Source organism: Artibeus jamaicensis, unplaced genomic scaffold, assembly GCF_021234435.1.
Source record: "Artibeus jamaicensis isolate MK-2021 breed Jamaican fruit bat unplaced genomic scaffold, CSHL_Jam_final contig_1127, whole genome shotgun sequence".
Taxonomy (NCBI): Eukaryota; Metazoa; Chordata; class Mammalia; order Chiroptera; family Phyllostomidae; genus Artibeus; species Artibeus jamaicensis.
In genome coordinates this window covers 3,360,219-3,378,433 of record NW_026521219.1, presented here as the reverse complement: position 1 = coordinate 3,378,433, position 18,215 = coordinate 3,360,219, and the positions used below count along the sequence as shown (strand labels likewise).

General features: G+C 38.8%; 1 protein-coding gene across 3 annotated transcripts in view; it reads left to right on the top strand.

The window, feature by feature from the left end:
• COL12A1 (collagen type XII alpha 1 chain) overlaps window positions 1–18,215 on the top strand; it is a 116,029-nt gene that overhangs the window by 68,832 nt on the left and 28,982 nt on the right. For all 3 annotated transcript variants that reach the window (XM_053664059.1, XM_053664063.1, XM_053664067.1), the window contains exons 38-50: window positions 2,033–2,162; window positions 3,763–3,882; window positions 5,023–5,169; window positions 6,003–6,119; window positions 6,637–6,783; window positions 7,322–7,396; window positions 8,868–9,007; window positions 10,757–10,880; window positions 11,019–11,162; window positions 12,541–12,705; window positions 14,038–14,076; window positions 14,173–14,311; window positions 16,366–16,508. In XM_053664059.1, coding sequence (XP_053520034.1) covers window positions 2,033–2,162; window positions 3,763–3,882; window positions 5,023–5,169; window positions 6,003–6,119; window positions 6,637–6,783; window positions 7,322–7,396; window positions 8,868–9,007; window positions 10,757–10,880; window positions 11,019–11,162; window positions 12,541–12,705; window positions 14,038–14,076; window positions 14,173–14,311; window positions 16,366–16,508 — 1,630 coding nt within the window. The remainder of the gene's footprint in view (window positions 1–2,032; window positions 2,163–3,762; window positions 3,883–5,022; window positions 5,170–6,002; window positions 6,120–6,636; window positions 6,784–7,321; window positions 7,397–8,867; window positions 9,008–10,756; window positions 10,881–11,018; window positions 11,163–12,540; window positions 12,706–14,037; window positions 14,077–14,172; window positions 14,312–16,365; window positions 16,509–18,215) is intronic.

Sequence of the window (18,215 nt, the reverse complement as noted above, 5' to 3'; positions counted from 1 at the left end):
GGGAAATTTTCTTTTATTATTTGTTCAAATAGTTTTTCCACTGGTGGTTGTGTCTTTCCCCCTTCTGGTACCCCTATAATTCGGATATTGGAGCGTTTATAGATGTCCTGGAGGTTCCTAAGCTTCTCCTCATTTTTCTGAATTCTTATATCTTCATTCCTTTCTGATTGATCATTTTTTTCTTCCTTCTGGTTCACTCCATTGATTTGAGTCCCAGTTTTTTTTTTCATCTCTATGGGTTTTCTGTGGAATTCCATTCATTTCCCTTAATTTAGCCTTCATATGTTTCTCTAATTTGTGGCTATAGTCCACCAGATCTGTGAGGAAGCTGATGACCAGTGTTTTAAACTGTGCGTCTGAGAGATTTGCTATTTCTTCGTCACTTAGATTTATCTCTGGGGCTTTGAGGTCCCCCTGCGACATTTTTGGTCTGTTCTGGCCCTTTAAGTGAGAGAACGGCCGGGGCGGCGCGCCGTCGGGCCCGGCCCCGCCCCCCACCCGCGGGTTGCCCCGGGCAGTGTCGCCGTCCGAGCCCCTCTTGGTTTGTTGTTTTGTCCGCCCTCGCTTGGTTGATGCGCAGGCAGCACATCACCTAACTCCGCGAAGTCCTCGCTTCTTACTTGAGTGTTTTGTAATAGGACCTGGTTGGAGTGTGAAATTAAGTTTTCTTCTTTAGGACTGTGCTAGGATTAGAGTCAAGTCCTTGACTCTTGTGTGCCAGTACCTTCTGTATGTGCCTAGTATGGTCTTCCACACCACAGAGAATCAATGTCTTTGGGGTTCACTTTTATTTTAAAGGTAGCTTGAAAAACTATCTTACCGAATAACATGCATATTTCTAACTATCTAATTATACCATAGGAATTAAGTCTAGTGAAACATGATACCAGTTATTCTGAGCTATCTAAATTCATGTTCAAATGCTGTGATTCTTCACACTTCTTATCATATTTTATCTCTCTAGAACCAGATTCAGGTTTCCTATAGCATCCTCATTACCCTGATTATGTATATCCATTTGTTGTGAATGGAAGAAGCCAACACTTTCTTTAAAGTTTAGTAATAGTTTAGATGGGGAAGAATACATACAATGTGGATTGTAAAGTGGTTTGGTCTGTGCTTTGCAACCATTTTACTACATACAATCTCTTTGCTCATTCTCCTTCCCTTATCTCTATGTTATATTTCATCTATTGATATATTAAGCTTTAATTTAAGTCCTAATTTTATCAGTTAGAAGCACATGTAACTGCCATTTAGTGTTTCTGCTCAAAATGACGTAAGTAGTATCGCCACACTTAGTTTGCTAAAGCAAAGATGCTCATGCTTTAGTGTTTATTCAGCCTTCCCATGTACAACTGTGCAATTTCCCTCCACTTTCCAAAAGCAGTACAAATATAATTTCTTCTCCCCGTTCACCATTTGTGATAAAGGAACTCTACTCTGGGAATCACAGTTGTAAGTTATCTATAATCTATAACATTCTAAAATCACACTGTTTATAGAAGTAAAGCTGAGGGTCAAAAGAGAGATTGAGAGATCTGATTTGTTTCCTTTCATGAAGGTAGTTAAATGCATTTTCCATTTTCATCTTTTTTCACCTACTTAGTACTAGCCAAACTGATACCCACAGTGGGCACTTGGTTAGTATTTGTTGAAGAAGTGTACAGAATCATAACACATGCTGATGAGAGATGCAGGGGGCAAACATACTACCGAGCAGGGCAGCAGTGCGTGCTGGGTGCTCAACATGTTGCTGCTCTTCACCCCCGCGGTTTCTTCCCCAGCTGCTTAGTCATAAAGCTGGTAAATGGCTAAGCTGGGACTGGAGCCCCGATCTGTCTGACTCTAGAACCGTCCTCCCATGATGCACATGGGCTGTGTGGACATCTGCCTTGCCACGAGCCATCGTGCGACAAAAAGATAATATGAAGAGAATATCACTCTCTTTGGGAATACATAAAACAATATTGTCTTTTGACCTGGAAGCCCTCTAACTGATAATAAATGTGTAATTTAACTTCCCGTGTAGACCACAGTCCCAGGCAGAAGGAACAATGTGATACTGCAGCCCCTGCAAGCCGATACTCCATATAAAATTACTGTTATTCCTATTTATGAAGACGGAGATGGCAGCCATCTAACGGGAACTGGAAGAACTGGTAGATGTCTTATGCCTTTTGTAATCTTTAAATTTTACCTTTACCAATGCAATGCAAATACTATATTAGTATTCCATTAACATTAATATTATACATTGAATTCTGTCAAAAGGATATGGGGACAGGACCTGTATTTTAAATGTTTAAAAGTCCACTTAAAGAAGAAAATGGAGAAAAAGTTCTGCATATTTTGCCTTGTTAAGATAGTTTTATTTCCCCTTTGGAAAATCTCTGAATGTTGTTTTAGTTTGTGCAGTATCAGTTAAGCTTGTAGCTGTTGACTCAGTCAATTTAGTTACAGCAAAACACTTCATCATGAAAGAATCTTGTCATAAATAAATGAGATGATTACCATTTATCTCCTCTCTTTACAAATGTAGCTTTTTAAATGAAAATTTTTTTTATTGTACCCAGTAATTTACAAAGAATTACCAATGTTTAGGCCCCTTTTCTAGCCTGCGCTGGTGGCAATTTCCTATGGTTTAGAGCAGGGGTCCCAAACCGCAGGGCAGAGGAGTGGCACCGGTCTGGGCCTGTTAAGAGCCAGGTTGAGCAGCCGGAGGTGAGCTTGAATGCAATGCACTTGAGTCATGCTGAAGCCAACACCTCCCCACCCCCCGCAACATTGGTCCATGGAAAAATTTTCTTTCATGAAACCAGTCCCTGGTGCCAAAAATGCTGGGGACCACTGGTCTAGAGTGAAGGTTCTCCAGTTAGGCTTCTCATTGGAATCACCTGAGGAGCTTTTAAAAATGCTTTTCGTGGGTGTCATTCCCAGTTACTGATGTAACTGGTCTGAGGTGCGGCTTAGACCTGCCGATGTTCTAATGAGCCCAGGTTGATAGCCACTGTTTTAGAGTAAAGACACGCTAACTGTACATCTGATTTCTGTTACTGGTAAATATTGGCATCCTTTTTTCCACTCCATTCAGCATGATTTCAGGATCCTTATTACGCCCAGTGGCCCAAACTCTTTTTGTGCTTAAATGACCTTGGCAACATGATAGAATTTCGGAGAGAGTTAACATGAACGCTCTTAGGAGAAGAGCAGGGCTAGAGTTGTTTCAGCTCAGTGTCTCAAGGCCAGGAATATGTATTTATTGATACCTCCTGTCTATAGGACTGAGGCAATGAAGACTCAGCTTAGTGATTTTAACTTAAAATCAGGATGATTTAATTTAACAACTTCCCGTTTTTTATTTTCCCTTAGGTTTTAGAATATATTTTGGTACTTTTTTGGGGAAAGGTGTTTGGACTAAATAGTCTCTAAATTGCTTGTTGGTTCGAATAATCTGTAATCTATAACATTCTAAAAGTGGAATTTTTTTGAAATTTTCTATCATTCTGCATCATATAAAACACCAGCTTTGGAAGTCACCGGTTGCTGAATCTATTTGAATTGTAGTTTGATTTGAAAAACTCCCATGCTTTCTGTTGAACATTCCAGTATGTCTTGTTTTCTGGATAAGAACTTATAGGACATTATAAAATTTCTTTCATGGTGTTGCACTATCAGTACTTACAATCGTACTCAGAAAACTCTATGCTCTCCCTGTGTGTCAATGAAAGGTCAGTAACGCGTGTCCATATTTGTTTGCAGTGGGACTACTTCCACCTCAGAACATACATATCTCTGATGAATGGTATACAAGATTCAGGGTATCCTGGGATCCTTCACCCTCTCCAGTTCTTGGATATAAAATTGGGTACAAGCCAGTGGGTAAGAAAGCACTTTTATCATCACAGAAATGCAATGGAGAGTGTTTTTGAGTATGAGGGTATTCTTTGTTGCATCCCCTATGATTACATTCTACTGACAATTTAGTTATCACATCAGGTCCTCCTTGATCAGAGGTAATGTTTCTGGAAAGAGTATTTTAAGCCAATGATCTAAAGTATTATTACTGTGGGTGTAGGTGAGATTCTCATTTGTTTACATGGCTAAAAAATTTTACGTGGTTCACCAAATTCCATGAATTGAAGGTATTTGTGTTCAGACATCTACATGTTATTAAGATTATGAAATAGTGCATATTTAATCAATACAAAGTTCTGTATTTTTCCCTCTATGTCAGTATTATTCCATTTGGAGGATATGTATTTTAGTTTATTTATAACAAGTTTGCTTTCAACTTGCCATCAACACTTTCATTTAAACAGATATCACCTTTATTAAAGCATTTGCTATATTCTATGTTCTGTCTATACTCTTAAAACAGTGGAAGAAAAATATTCTTTGTACCAGATTTTCTGGGGCACGTTTCAAGTATCCAGGAAGGGCATGAACCTTTTGAAATTTCCTGGAAATTTTTCTCTAGAAAAACATAAAGAGAGGGAGTAAGAGCAAAGGAAGGTGAGCTTGTGTAAGAAATGGAGAGAGAGCTTGAAGGAGGAAGAGGTGTCAGTAACTGAGGACCTTCAGTCACTAAGCTCATGCAATGAGACCCAAGATGGTCGTTCTTAAATCATCTCCACCATACACTGAAAAATGTCAACTGCATACCTACCATGTGCAAAGCACTATGCTGTCAAAGTGAGGCTTAGAGAAGAGGCTTGAGGGTCTAGAGTAGTCTTGGGTGATTCATTTATTCAGTAAAGGAACACTGATTACATATCTGTTACATCCCAGGTGCAGTGCTGTGCTTTGAGAACCAGAGGGTACAGGATCCAGAGTCTGCTAACAGTTTTGTATTCACCACATACTGTCGTATGTGCTGCAGTGAACAAGTGCATAAGGGGTTTTAGAACTAGTGGTGTTCATACTATCATTTGAGTATAAGTTAAGGCATTTTGATTTTAGGAAGAATTTTAGACTAGTGATGAGATATGTCTGTGTGTTTTTTTGTGATTGTTGTTAAAGGTTCCAGTGAGCCCATGGAAGTCTTTGTGGGGGAGGTGACCTCATACACATTACACAACCTCAATCCCAGCACCACCTATGACGTCAGTGTCTACGCTCAGTATGATTCTGGACTCAGTGTCCCCCTGGCAGACCAAGGCACTACATGTGAGTTACCTGTATTTACGTGGTTGTAAAGAAATGTGGAGTACAAATGACTAGGTCAGCCTGCTTTAATTTTACTTCTTAACATATACATGTTTCTTCAGCGCTAAATGGTTGTGACACTTTTGTGTCTAGCTAAATAAATATACAAGTGATACAATTCACTATACAAAAATGTATATGACAGAATGTTTAGTTCACAAAAATGTTATAGTTTGAGTTTTGACAGATAAAAATTGTAATTTCATGTCATCATGAATGACATGACATTTGATGTGAAAACATATATTAGGCAAGTGTAAGTTCTGGCAGAAGTACTGCCTGTCTGAAAGTGGTTGGTAGGGTAATAATATGGTGCAGTAATTTAGAGTTTTCATTTGGATGTATAATCTACAATGTCATATGGTGTGCTTGAGTGTGATATTGTTATGTTACAGAATTACAATGCTTATGATTCTGTAATAAAAGTCTTTGAAATAAAATAGGGGTGTATTTGTGCTGGACCCTGGACATTAATTCAATTGAAAATTTCACAGAAATGCCATGATTATTAATACAGCCCAGATAGATTTTGTTTTTTTTTTTATTTTCCATGAGACATCTTTGACATTGGTGATGTTGAGAGGGCCTGTGTGGAATTTCTTTCCTCTTGAAGATCAGTGACAGAAAAGGAGATCTGTTTTCATCATGCCACATTTTCATGTGTAAAAAAAATAGCAAAAAATTTTAGACCTTTTTTAGCCATTGCGAAAGTTTTAAAATTTTGTTGTGATTAAAAATATGCTTTTCTGCCTTTATTTACCAAGTAAATCTGTTATTTTTTCTTTATTTTGTAGTGTATTTAAATGTGACAGATCTGAAAACTTACCAGGTTGGGTGGGATACATTCTGTGTCAGATGGTCACCTCACCGGGCAGCCACCTCCTACAGGCTGAAGCTGAGCCCTGCAGATGGTATGTGTGCAAAACAAAAACTGGAGCACATAGTAGCAAAATTTTTAACCTTTTAAAAATTTTAACTGCAAAATTTTAACCTTTGTGACAACATGGATGGACTTGGAGAACATGCTAAGTGAAATAAGCCAGTCAGAGAATGAAAAGTACCATACAATTTCACTCATACTCATATGTGGAATCTAATGAACAAACTGAACTAACAAGCAAAATAGAGACAGGCTCATAGATAAGAGAGCAGGATGACAGATCTGGGGTGGGTTAGGGGTTGGGAGGGTGGAAGGATCAAGCAAAAAAGAAAGCAATCTCATGGACACGGACAACAGTGTGGTGGCTGCAGTGGGGAGGAGGGTGGGTGGAGGTGGGAGAGGGTATGAGGAGAATGAATAATAATGGAAAAATAGAATAAAAAATAATTTTTCAAAAAAGGTGCCATTTTATTTACGAAATTATGTACGAAATGTCTTTAAATGTAATTGATGATGACACTGACATTTTCATTTGTTGTCATAATCAGGAACCAGAGGGCAGGAAATCACAGTGCGTGGATCGGAAACCAGTCACTGCTTCACTGGCCTTTCACCAGACACCGATTATGGTGTCACTGTTTTTGTGCAGACACCAAACCTTGAGGGTCCTGGCGTGTCTGTCAAAGAACATACCAGTAAGTTTTTGAGTAACCTGGAATGTGTCTTTTAAGGCTTCAGAATAGAACGTTCTAGCTGTGGAATACTTACGTAACTCCCATATAGGTGCTTCTCCGTATAAGTAGAAGTAATGATGTAATGATGGCAGGTTCTTGAAGGTGGAGTCTGTGGCTGGTTCAGGACCTTTATCTGCAGGAAATCCATGTTGCCCAGTTACACAGTTGATGTTATTTTAAGGAAAGGGCTAAAGGAAGGAGATATGGTTCTAGCTGACAATGAGGAGTTGACATGCATCTGTACTAGTGACTTTTATTCATTTGGTCCTATCTGAAGGCCTTATGTTAACCCTTTGAATATTGGCTTTGCTTTTTGCAGCTATAGTCAATGTTGAATGACTATAAATGATACTAAATTTGGATAAAATGGATTTCCCGGTGTGTCCATGCCAATGAGACAATTTGTCATCAAGGATTTACATCACTCTTAAAATTTACCTTCTGTGATATGAAATGTGCATACTTTGTGCTTTTCTAATCATTATTTTTAAATTTCTAGCCTTAAAACCAACAGAAGCTCCTACAGAACCACCCACACCTCCTCCTCCTCCCACAATTCCACCTGCTCGAGATGGTAAGTACAGCTAATTTGGCAATTTAATATGTAAGAAAGGATTTATTGCCTTCTTCACAGCTGTTATTGCATCACAGCCTGTACATTATTTACAATAGATATAGAACATTTCTGATTTATTATTCTCATTCAAGAGTTTTTAGAGAAGAAAAGATTTCCAGTAATATGCTCTCCCCCTCCAGGAACATTTTGGTGTGAATAGAATTAGTCACAAACTACTCTAGCTCTTTTTCATTAATTTTGCAGATTAATGTCTCATGATACCATACATAGTCCCTGGTGGGCATTTCTTTCTGTGGGCTGCTGGCATCAATAGGAGCCACAGATCTTTTTGGCTATCTCTGTAAGCTACCCCCTGGGCCAGTGGCTTTGGGAATCCTGGTTTCTGACTTGAGAAGTGCCCTGTAGTGCACAAAGCTAAAACACTTCTACTCACTAAAGTCTGAGGCATAGTTGTTACTCGCAGTGAACCAGTAAAAACACATACTGTTAAAGCCGATCTCTTAGTAATTTGAGACAGTTCTGTGCTATATCAAATTAAGTTTAAATTCATTAATCACTCATTTATTTTCCCCCATTTATTTAAGTTTGTTTTCAGTGTTTAACTGAAAGCATTTCAGATTTTAAAAGCATTTTTATAATCTCGGAAGGCTGTACATCCTGCCACAACTTCTCTAAGCCTATTAAATGAGATAAAACCTAAAAGTGTATTGTTATAGGGTAAAACAATAATGGGTTTCTTTAGATTGTTGAGATTCTGTAGATAACCTTGGCTTGTTGAGCTTATTTTTAATAGACTTTATTTTTTAAAATAGAGCCATTTTAGTTTGATGACAAAATTAGGTAGAAAGTGCATAACATTACCTGAGCCTGCACATGCATCGCCTCCCCCAGCACCAACCTCTCCGTCAGAGTGGCAACTTTCATAATCCACGAGCCCATACCATGCGTCATTATCACCTGAAGTCCACAGTTTATACTTCGGTCCACTCTTCGTGTTGTACATTCTACATTTTATGTTTTTATACACTAAAATGTTAAATTTTTATTTTCAGAATTTCTTTTAGCCTCCAAGTTTGAAGATTCAGTTAAAATATTTATTGCATTCCACTCCTTGCTTCCCACCCTATGATTCCAGTGGCCTAATTTAAAATTAAAAGACACCTTATTTGCACCAAATCTTTGATAAGTATATGCAGAGTTTCCAAACTGTTAAGTTCTGGACATGGTTGCTTTGCTTTCCTTTTATATCCTCCTCATTTGTTGTTGGAAGCTACTTGAAGAGTTCCATGAGAAAAAAGCATATATCGCATAATGAATCCAAATAGATGAAGTAATTCCGGAGCAGAAATTGAGGACAACTGGATTAGTAGCCAGGTGTTTGTCTACATTTCTCAGTTGTATAATTTCACTTGAATGAAAGAATTCATGAGATTTGGGGCTTCCTTTGTTGTTTTTTTTATTTCCCCAGTATGCAAAGGGGCCAAGGCAGATATTGTATTCTTGACTGATGCCTCCTGGAGTATCGGGGATGATAATTTTAACAAAGTTGTCAAGTTCATCTTCAATACTGTGGGAGCCTTTGATGAAGTCAATCCTGCTGGAATTCAGGTGGGTGTCACTATTCACTTGTAATGCCTTACTATATCCTTTGAACTTCTCTTTAAAAAAATGTTTTGTTGTTGTTCAACTACAGTTGTTTCCGTTTCCCCCCATTACTCTCCCCTTCCCTACTCACCCCCACCTCCCACATTCAATCCTCCCCCTACCATTTTCTTTGTCCATGGGACCTTTATACATGTTCCTTGACTTGACTCTTCTTTCCCCTGCTATCCCTCCACCTCTAGTCACTTTCAGTTTTTGTTCTTTATTTCCATGTCTCTGGTTCTATTTTGCTCATTTGTTTTGTTGATTAGGTTTCACTTATAGGTGAGATCATATGGTATTTGTCTTTCACCATCTGGCTTATTTCACTTAGCATAATACTCTCCAGTTCCATCCATGCTGTCATGAAGGGTAGGAGCTCCTTCTTTCTCTCTGTTGCATAGTATTCCATTGTGTAAATCTACCATAGTGTTTTGATCCTCTCATTTACTGTTGGGCACTTAGGCTATTTCCAGCACTTGGCTGTTGTAAATAATGCTGCTGTGAACATTTACTTCTCGTTTTGACTTTTTTATTTGACATTTTCATTACACATGTATTTTGGGGAAGGAGTTATGTGTAAATTATAAATAAGCATAAAAATATTCCTTTAGGCATTTTGTGCAACTTCTATCTAACTCATTGACTCCTTAAAGCAAGAGACTATATTGTATTATTATCCTTTTGAATTTTCTTTTTTCCTTCCTCATTCCTTTTGATGAATTTTCTTCTTTATTTTGGCAGTTTATACTTTTTCATTGAGGCATTTTAGAGGCATTTGAAAATAAGAGATTTTGACATAAACCACAAATAATTTCATAAACAAATTATGTCTTCTTTTTTGGAAGTGTACTTTAGGGACTATACTAGATTTCAAATCCCCAAATAACCCTGTGGATATTATTCCAACCCAGGAAGAGTAAAAAGTCAGGCCATTATATTCTCAATTTAATGTGTCAAAAACTAAGCCATTTTTCCATTCTTTTAGAAATTTAAAATATCTAATAGAAAATTAAAATATAGCTATCATATTGTATTAATGCCTATGTGCCAGCTACTTTCATACATGATTACTATACATGTCTTCAAAACAACCCTCAAAAGTAAAAATAATTATCTCCATTTCACTGATGAGGAAACCAAAGCCCAGTGATGTCGGAAACTTGCCCAGTGTCACGTGGCTATTGCCCGGCAGGGCTAGGATTTCAGGCCAAGGTTTCCTGACTACAGAGACTATCCTCTTTCCACTAACTCACACTGCCACTCAGTTCGTGATGAGTGCTGCTATCATCCTACATGAGATAGTGTTTTATTAGCATAACGAGTGCATGTGGTCAGTGGGAAGGAGCAGTTAACTGCAGAAACAGTTGCTTAGCCAACGTTTGAGTTCAAGATACTGTGTCTCATTTTTAATTTTGAAACCTCGCTGCCCCCCCAATTTTACCCATCCCTTCCTATATCCTGGAGGAAGGTACCATATGAATATAGTGTATTCAAATTTTAATATCAATTATTGTCAATTTCACAGAAGATTAGAAATTAGATGATTTGATGAGACAACAGTAGTCAGTGTTATAATACCAGCTATAAAGAGCTTATAATTCTCTGTCAGGTCTGAGTCACTTCTTTTTCTTATTCTGCAGCCAGAGGAATCATTGGAAAATTGAAACAAAAAAAGAGATGGCATTTTCACCACAAACCATATTTTTTTTTCAGGTCTCATTTGTGCAGTACAGTGATGAAGTCAAGTCTGAGTTCAAGCTGAACACATACGACGACAAGGCCCTAGCCCTCGGGGCCCTCCAGAACATTAGGTACAGAGGAGGAAACACAAGAACAGGTACAGTTGATCAGCGTATACATAGATCTTCACTCTCCAGAGTGCTTGGAGTGGAAGGACTGAGTATATCATCTCACTCATATTCTTATCAGTTGAGCACTGGGGTGACACTAACATGTTCAATGCCACACTCTGTAGGTAAGGCTCTCACATTTATCAAGGAAAAAGTCTTGACCTGGGAGAGTGGAATGAGGAAGAATGTCCCCAAAGTGCTCGTTGTGGTCACAGATGGTCGGTCACAGGACGAGGTCAAGAAAGCAGCTTTCGTCATACAGCAGTCAGGTAAGCCAGGCAGGCATTTGTTACCCAGTGATTGCACTCATTTTTTTTAACAGTTTTAAATGTTCAGGAATGATTGCAAACCCTGCCCTAAGATTTGCTGATTTTACTTTATTGTTTCTGTTTAATCTGTACTTCATACCTTTAATTTATATTTAATTGTGGAATAGTTTGGTAAGTCCTCAAAAATAACATGGTATATATTCTTTGTATGAGATGTGACTCAGGGTCTGTCAATGAGCAAGCTAAATTTCCTCACGGTGGCTGGGAGGCTACAGAATGGAATAATGGGATGACCTTAGAGCATTTCCTGCCATAGCAGCAGTGAGCCTTGATGTGGGTCCCCATGTAGGGACAGACACAGGAAAGCCTTCATTGTGTCACAGCATTGAAGATGCAGGCTCAAAGCAGCTTCTTGAGAGGTACCCTGCACAGAAAGAGCAGCCAGGGCTCAGGGACACATTGCTGGGGTACATCTTGGCAAGCAAACATCCTGAGCACTTACTGCCTTTTGGATTTGTTATTTAGGGTTATTAGAGATGGAGCAAGGTCTTTCCAGTACTTGCATCAATACCATCTGTACCCCCTGAGCCCAGGAGGGCCCAAGGTGGACATATGTTGTTCATGATCTATTGTGGTAATTGCATGGTTACATGGAATTGCACTGATCTTTTTATAAATTATTACCACTATGTTATGCATTTTGAGCAGATTTCAGCATATTTCGTGCTCCTAGCTGACTTAAGTTTTGGGTTATTAATGCTTACCTCTCATGTTACCTTATTAATACCTAATTATGTAACTAATTCTTTATACAGTTTATTTTTTAACAGTCAAATCAGCTTTTGGAGTGAAAACTTTGTTTATTTGTGTTAATTTAGATAAATGAAAGTTATTGACAGTGGGGATTGTACATTCTGTTTTAAAAGTGACCAAACTGCTGCCATTGAGCCTGAGTTTATTGAGAAAATCAGTCTCAAGAATCAGATTTTTAAATGAGCCCATTCTTGCTTTCTGGGTCACATAAACTTAAAGTGTTAATAACAGTGCCTAAGAAAGCTATAGACTTTATGGGTGTATCAGGACTGTAGATCTGTGGAGGTAAATGTATACCATGTCAAATTTTTCTGCTAATAAAATGTTTGCCTCTTGTTGGGATTTTATTCTAGGAAATCTAATTAGCTGAATTTTATAAGCCAGAAAATAGGAAGACCTGAAAAAAAGTACATACTCATTAAAGACAGTTTGTGTAAATTAAAAGTACTTGCTGCATGCACTGAGAAATACAGCATCAGCCCTGATAAGATTTTATTTTGAGTCATTTAAACAGCAAAAGACAGGGAAAGGGCTATGTCACTCACGTATAAACACTGCTCTGCAGGGTTCAGCGTTTTTGTGGTTGGTGTGGCCGATGTCGAGTACAATGAGCTTGCCAACATTGCCAGCAAACCAAGTGAACGGCACGTGTTCATTGTGGATGACTTCGAGTCCTTTGAGAAGATAGAAGACAATCTCATTACATTTGTCTGTGAAACTGCCACCTCTAGTAAGTCATGATCCACATGGATTCATAATCTCATTTGTTTTGAAAAATAACTACTTGGTAGGCCATTCTCTATCCTATATGGGATTAAGTGTGAGCATGGGTAGATCTTGGGAAATCCCTTGAGAAACTGATGAACCATTGTTCCTATTGAGATTGTGCTAAATGTGTACTTGTCAGAGGTCTGTTTTAAGCCTTGAAGATGTAATATAGTCCTTGTATGGAAATAAAATGGTTTAATACATCCTTTTCCCACAATCTCAATGCCTGCGACAGTTGAGCAAATTAATCTACAGCTTTAGGCATGCAATTGCGGAAGCATTTCTGTGAGATGAAGGTTTTCCCAATTAGTGATCAATGGGTATTCTGTCAACATCCATGCTTCAAGGGACTGATGAAAACACTCATTTGGACATGTGCGCTCCATAGAAATTTACTTGGTTCCCATTTTTTTTTTTTTTTAGTGTAGATTTTTCTTGTTATTCCTACATCTCAAGTTCAACTCTTAAAATGCAGTAAAGTACACATGTTGATTATTTTTGTCAATTTATTCTCTTCCCAATCTATTAGCACTGATTCTTGGTGTATTAGATTATGGATACAGTTATGTGGCTAGTCTAGACTCTTAATCCTAGACAAGCCTATGTTTTGTAAAGGTCATATTTTCCCCTTTTAAACACTATATTAAAACCTCAGAACTCTGGTGGGAGGTGGCAGTAGTAGACAAATGCCAGTGCTTTAGTCTGAAAACTGACCTTGCAGCTCAGAAAGGAGCTGTGCCGGTGAAAGGTGCGTAGGGAACTACAGTTGTCTCGCTTCTACTCTCTGTGGCCCTGAAAGCCGCTCTCTTTCTGGGTATCCCCAGCTCTGGGGGGCCCAGGGTGGAAACCGCTGCACACTTGTCATTGTTCCTTGATGTTCGGTAGGCAGTGTGGGGCTCTGGGGCTGGGCAGAGAAGAGGAGAGGGGGTTGGGTAGGGACAGAGTCCTACTGCCTTTGCATAAATCTGAAATTCCTTGGGTGAAATAAAAGTTCTTTAATCTATTGAAAAACATCTGAAATTTCCCCTTTAATTGTATTTTACTATTCTTAAGAACACTGTAAAATTCTAATTGGACTGGAGTATGGTCAGAAAACATTGCTAATACTGGTCGATAGTATAATTTCTCCTACAAGCAGAAAGAAATCCACTATAAACAATTAGATGGATGTCAGTTTTTATAAATGCATGAACAAGTTCTTTACCTGACGTATGTACATAGCTGCTTTCTGTACATATACAATATTTGCTTATCATGTTGGTGAATCATACTTAAAGAACACTGTACATTGCAGGTTGTCCTCTCATTTATTTGGATGGCTACACCTCACCAGGTAAGCATGTACAAGCTTGTGCTAATTTATTTCAGGATTTAAGCAATTAAATAATTTAAGTGGCCTCATTTCAATGTTTTCTTTTCCGATGTGAAGGTTTTAAGATGCTTGAAGCCTACAATTTGACAGAAAAGACTTTTGCTTCCGTACAAGGGGTCTCTTTAGAGTCGGGGTCTTTCCCCAGCTACTCCTCTTACAGGCTGCAGAAGAACGCCTTTGTGAATCAGCCTACCGCGTAAGTGTGATGACGGGGCTCTTTTTCTTTTAACGGGTGAGAGCTTTTTGAGGTTCTTGGAATTTTTGCAGACTTCTTGGAATCCTGGCACTTTATATTTGTCCGAAGACTCCTTATGAATGACCTAGATTGATCTTTAAAAATACAGTTGGGTTAAGTGTCTTTCACAGGGTCACACAGGAGAAGGACTCAAGCCTTGCTCTCCTCAGAATGAAGAATCTCATTCTGGGTCTGCAGTATCATGCGTTGCTGACCCTTTTGAATCTAAGGCTAGGACTGCAGCTATGCTTTTTCTCAAGGAGTTTGTTTAAGCACTAAGGCAACTTATGATTTGGAACACTCCTCCCTGAGGTGCAGAGGGACTGATGGAATAAGTGCAGACAGAGAGCAGCATTCTTCCCCATGTTTCAGGCCTCTGGAAGATGAAAGCGCTCTGCTTGTCCGTGTTCGGGCAGTCAGTGGTTAGTTTTTATTGGGCAGTGCTCTGGAGATCTGTTGGGTAGCTCTAGATGTTGTTACCATATTTTACTCCTCATGAAAGCTTGCACCTGGGAACGATAAGCAAAATACGTATTTCTTATTCATTAGAATGAAAACATTTTAATCTTGAAAAATATGTGTTTGGCAACTTATAGAGAGAAAAGAACATGAAGAAATAAAGCTTTCAGTAACTTAGGACGGGGTCAGAAAATGCTGTCTGAAATTTAAAATGCTCTGGGAAAGCTGATGGAAAATTCAGACTAAAACCAAAACTAGTTTCTTTTAAGGAAGCAGAAATCACATTTGTAGTTTGACTACGCAGTTCCTAGCTTTTGGATGTTCAACCACGCAGGTTCACAGTTTCAGCTTCTTCAGCCAACCTCAATCCCTGTGTTTAACTCTTAGTCACCTCCGGATAGGATGCCTGCATTTTAACTAATGACAGCCTGCTGTCCTCTGTGGTCAGCACTGGTGGCTGAAAGAAGCATAAGTACAATTCAATTATTATTGTTTTCATAAGGACTCATTAACTGAGAAAGAAGAAAAATGGGCAAGGTTAGACGTGAATTAATATGAAGGAGATACTATTTTTAATGAGATATTATGAAGACAGTAGGCTTTGGAACACATAAAAGCTATTGTGTCAGCTTGCCCAGAACATGTGTTTCAAGAAGTAAGGCAGGATTGTGTTCCAGAAGTGCCAGTGGTATGGTACAAGGACTTGAAACCTCAAGAGACATGCTGTGCTCTCTGTCAAAATTCGTAGAAGTTTCTCTTCTAAGAGTTGATGATCAAGGCCTTTTTTTCTACCTTCAGAAATAAAGTGTTATTAAATGGTCTCACAGAAAACCATCAATCTTGTTTCAATGATTCCTTCTGCATAATGGTTAAGTGAGCTCTGGAAGGATACATGGAACCACATTTTTTTCCTTTTTTTGTCTAACAGCCTTAGAGCAAAGATATATTTCCTTTTAACTGAATTATATCCCTTTATCACCACTAAACGTTTGCACATGTACATGACCTTAACATTTATTACTGGTTTTATCTTTGTGAACATGTGAACTTCTGGAGATTAGTTGATTTATCTTACTTCAAGGGAAACATTTGGAAGTGTAAAACCTATTAGAGAAAGCAAGGAAGAAATTAAAACCTTAAGTTACCTTATGATCTTATGCCCTTGATGGAAATTACGTATATCTACTGAGATTCATTCTCTTAAAATTACATTCATAGGTTTAATGTTTATCACTCTAAAATTATTGCATAATTTTATAATAATTTATATGTCTAGAAGAAATTTGTTATTGGGATAAAAGACTCTTTGGCCATTACCCAGAGTTTTGAGACCTTAGCAGGTTAGAAAGGATCCGTTACTACATACAGAATGGAGCCTTGGTGCTTGTTCCTTGGATGTCCTTCCTAAATTTTCCATCCTCTGATATGTCGCCAGATTGTATTAGACCAATCTTAAGACTACTGATAATGAGATTCTGGTCCACAGTTTTAAAATATTCTCTATTTCTGATGAGAAATCCTTATTAATTCATTCATTTATTTGTTTTATCCAACAGAGAACTACACCCAAATGGACTCCCTCCTTCATACACAATTATATTATTGTTCAGACTTCTCCCAGAAACTCCCAATGACCCTTTTGCAATTTGGCAAATCACAGATAGAGACTACAAACCACAAGTTGGGGTGATTGCAGATCGTAAGGATTTTTATCTTATTTGAAGATACATACACACATATTGTTGATTGCGTTTTCTCTGTTTTCTTTAAGAACCTTCTGAACAAATGGGATGGGTCAAAAGTAGGTTTATAGTTGGAAGTATGTAGAACAGGTTATTTTTGTATTATTGTTTGTTAATTATGATATTATTTTCTTTTTTTAAAATTAATTTATTTTTTTTAATTGATTATGCTGTTACAGTTGTTCTATTCCCCCCTTCATTCCCCTCCACCCTGCCCCCCCAACCCCACCATTACCCCCCTTTAGCTTATGTCCATGTGTCTCAAGTCCTTTAGGTTCTATATTTCCCATGCTATTCTTGCCCCCCCCATCTATTTTCTATCTACTGTCTATGCTACTTATTTTCTGTACCTTCTCCCCCCATCTCCTCCTCCCACTCCCCTGTTGCTAACCCTCCTTGAGATCTTCATTTCTATATTTCCACTCCTGATCTAGCTGTTCTTTTAGTTTGCTTTCATTTTAGGTGTGGTTGTTAATAACTGTGAGCTTGTTGTTCTTTCACTGTTCATGTTTCTTTAACTTCTTTTTCTTAGATAAGTCCCTTTAACATTTCCTATAATAAGGGCTTGGTGATGATGAACTCCTTGAATTTGGTCTTATCTGAGAAGCACCTTAACTGTCCTTCCGTTCTAAATGAAAGTTTTGCTGGGTAGAGCAATCTTGGTTGTAGGTCTTTAGATTTCATGACTTGGAATATTTCTTTCCAGCCCCTTCTTGCCTGTAAGGTCTCTTTTGAGAAATCTGCTGACAGCCTGATGGGGACTCCTTTGTAGGTGATTGTCCCCTTAGCTCTTGCTGCTTCCAGGATTCTCTCCTTCGTTTTAATTTTGGCTAATGTAATTATGATATGCCTTGGTGTGTTTCTTCTTGAGTCCAACTTTTTTGGTACTCTCTGGGCTTCTTGGATTTCTTGGAAGTCTGTTTCCTTTGCCAGATTGGGGAAATTTTCTTTTATTATTTGTTCAAATAGTTTTTCCACTGGTGGTTGTGTCTTTCCCCCTTCTGGTACCCCTATAATTCGGATATTGGAGCGTTTAAAGATGTCCTGGAGGTTCCTAAGACTCTCCTCATTTCTTTGAATTCTTGCTTCTTGACTCTTTTCTGTTTGGCCATTTTTGGTTTCTTCTGGTCCACTCCATTGATTTGAGTCCCAGTTTCCTTTTCATCTCTATGGGTTTCCTGTGGAATTCCATTCATTTCCCTTAATTTAGCCTTCATATGTTTCTCTAATTTGTGGCTATAATCAACCAGATCTGTGAGGAAGCTGATGACCAGTGTTTTAAACTGTGCATCTGAGAGTTTTGCTATTTCTTCGTCGCTTAGATTTATCTCTGGGGCTTTGAGGTCTCCCTGCGACATTTTTGGTCTGTTCTGGCCCTTTAAATGTGAGAAACTGCGCCTTGGACTCCCAGGTCGCTGGGTTGTGACGCTGTATGTGGGGGCGTGGTCAGAGCGGGGAAATGGCGGCGCCCTCTATCGCCGCTGCGGCCGGTCCGACCGCTCACTCCCTCACCCGCGCGCAACCGGGCAACCACAGTCAACTTGCTGCCACCGCCTCCCCACTGACTCCTCCAGAGTCGCTCACCCGGTGGGCCACTCGGTCGCTCACTAGGTCCAATCCTGGGTTTGGAACCCGTGCGTCTGGATTCGCGCGTCTGGATTCCG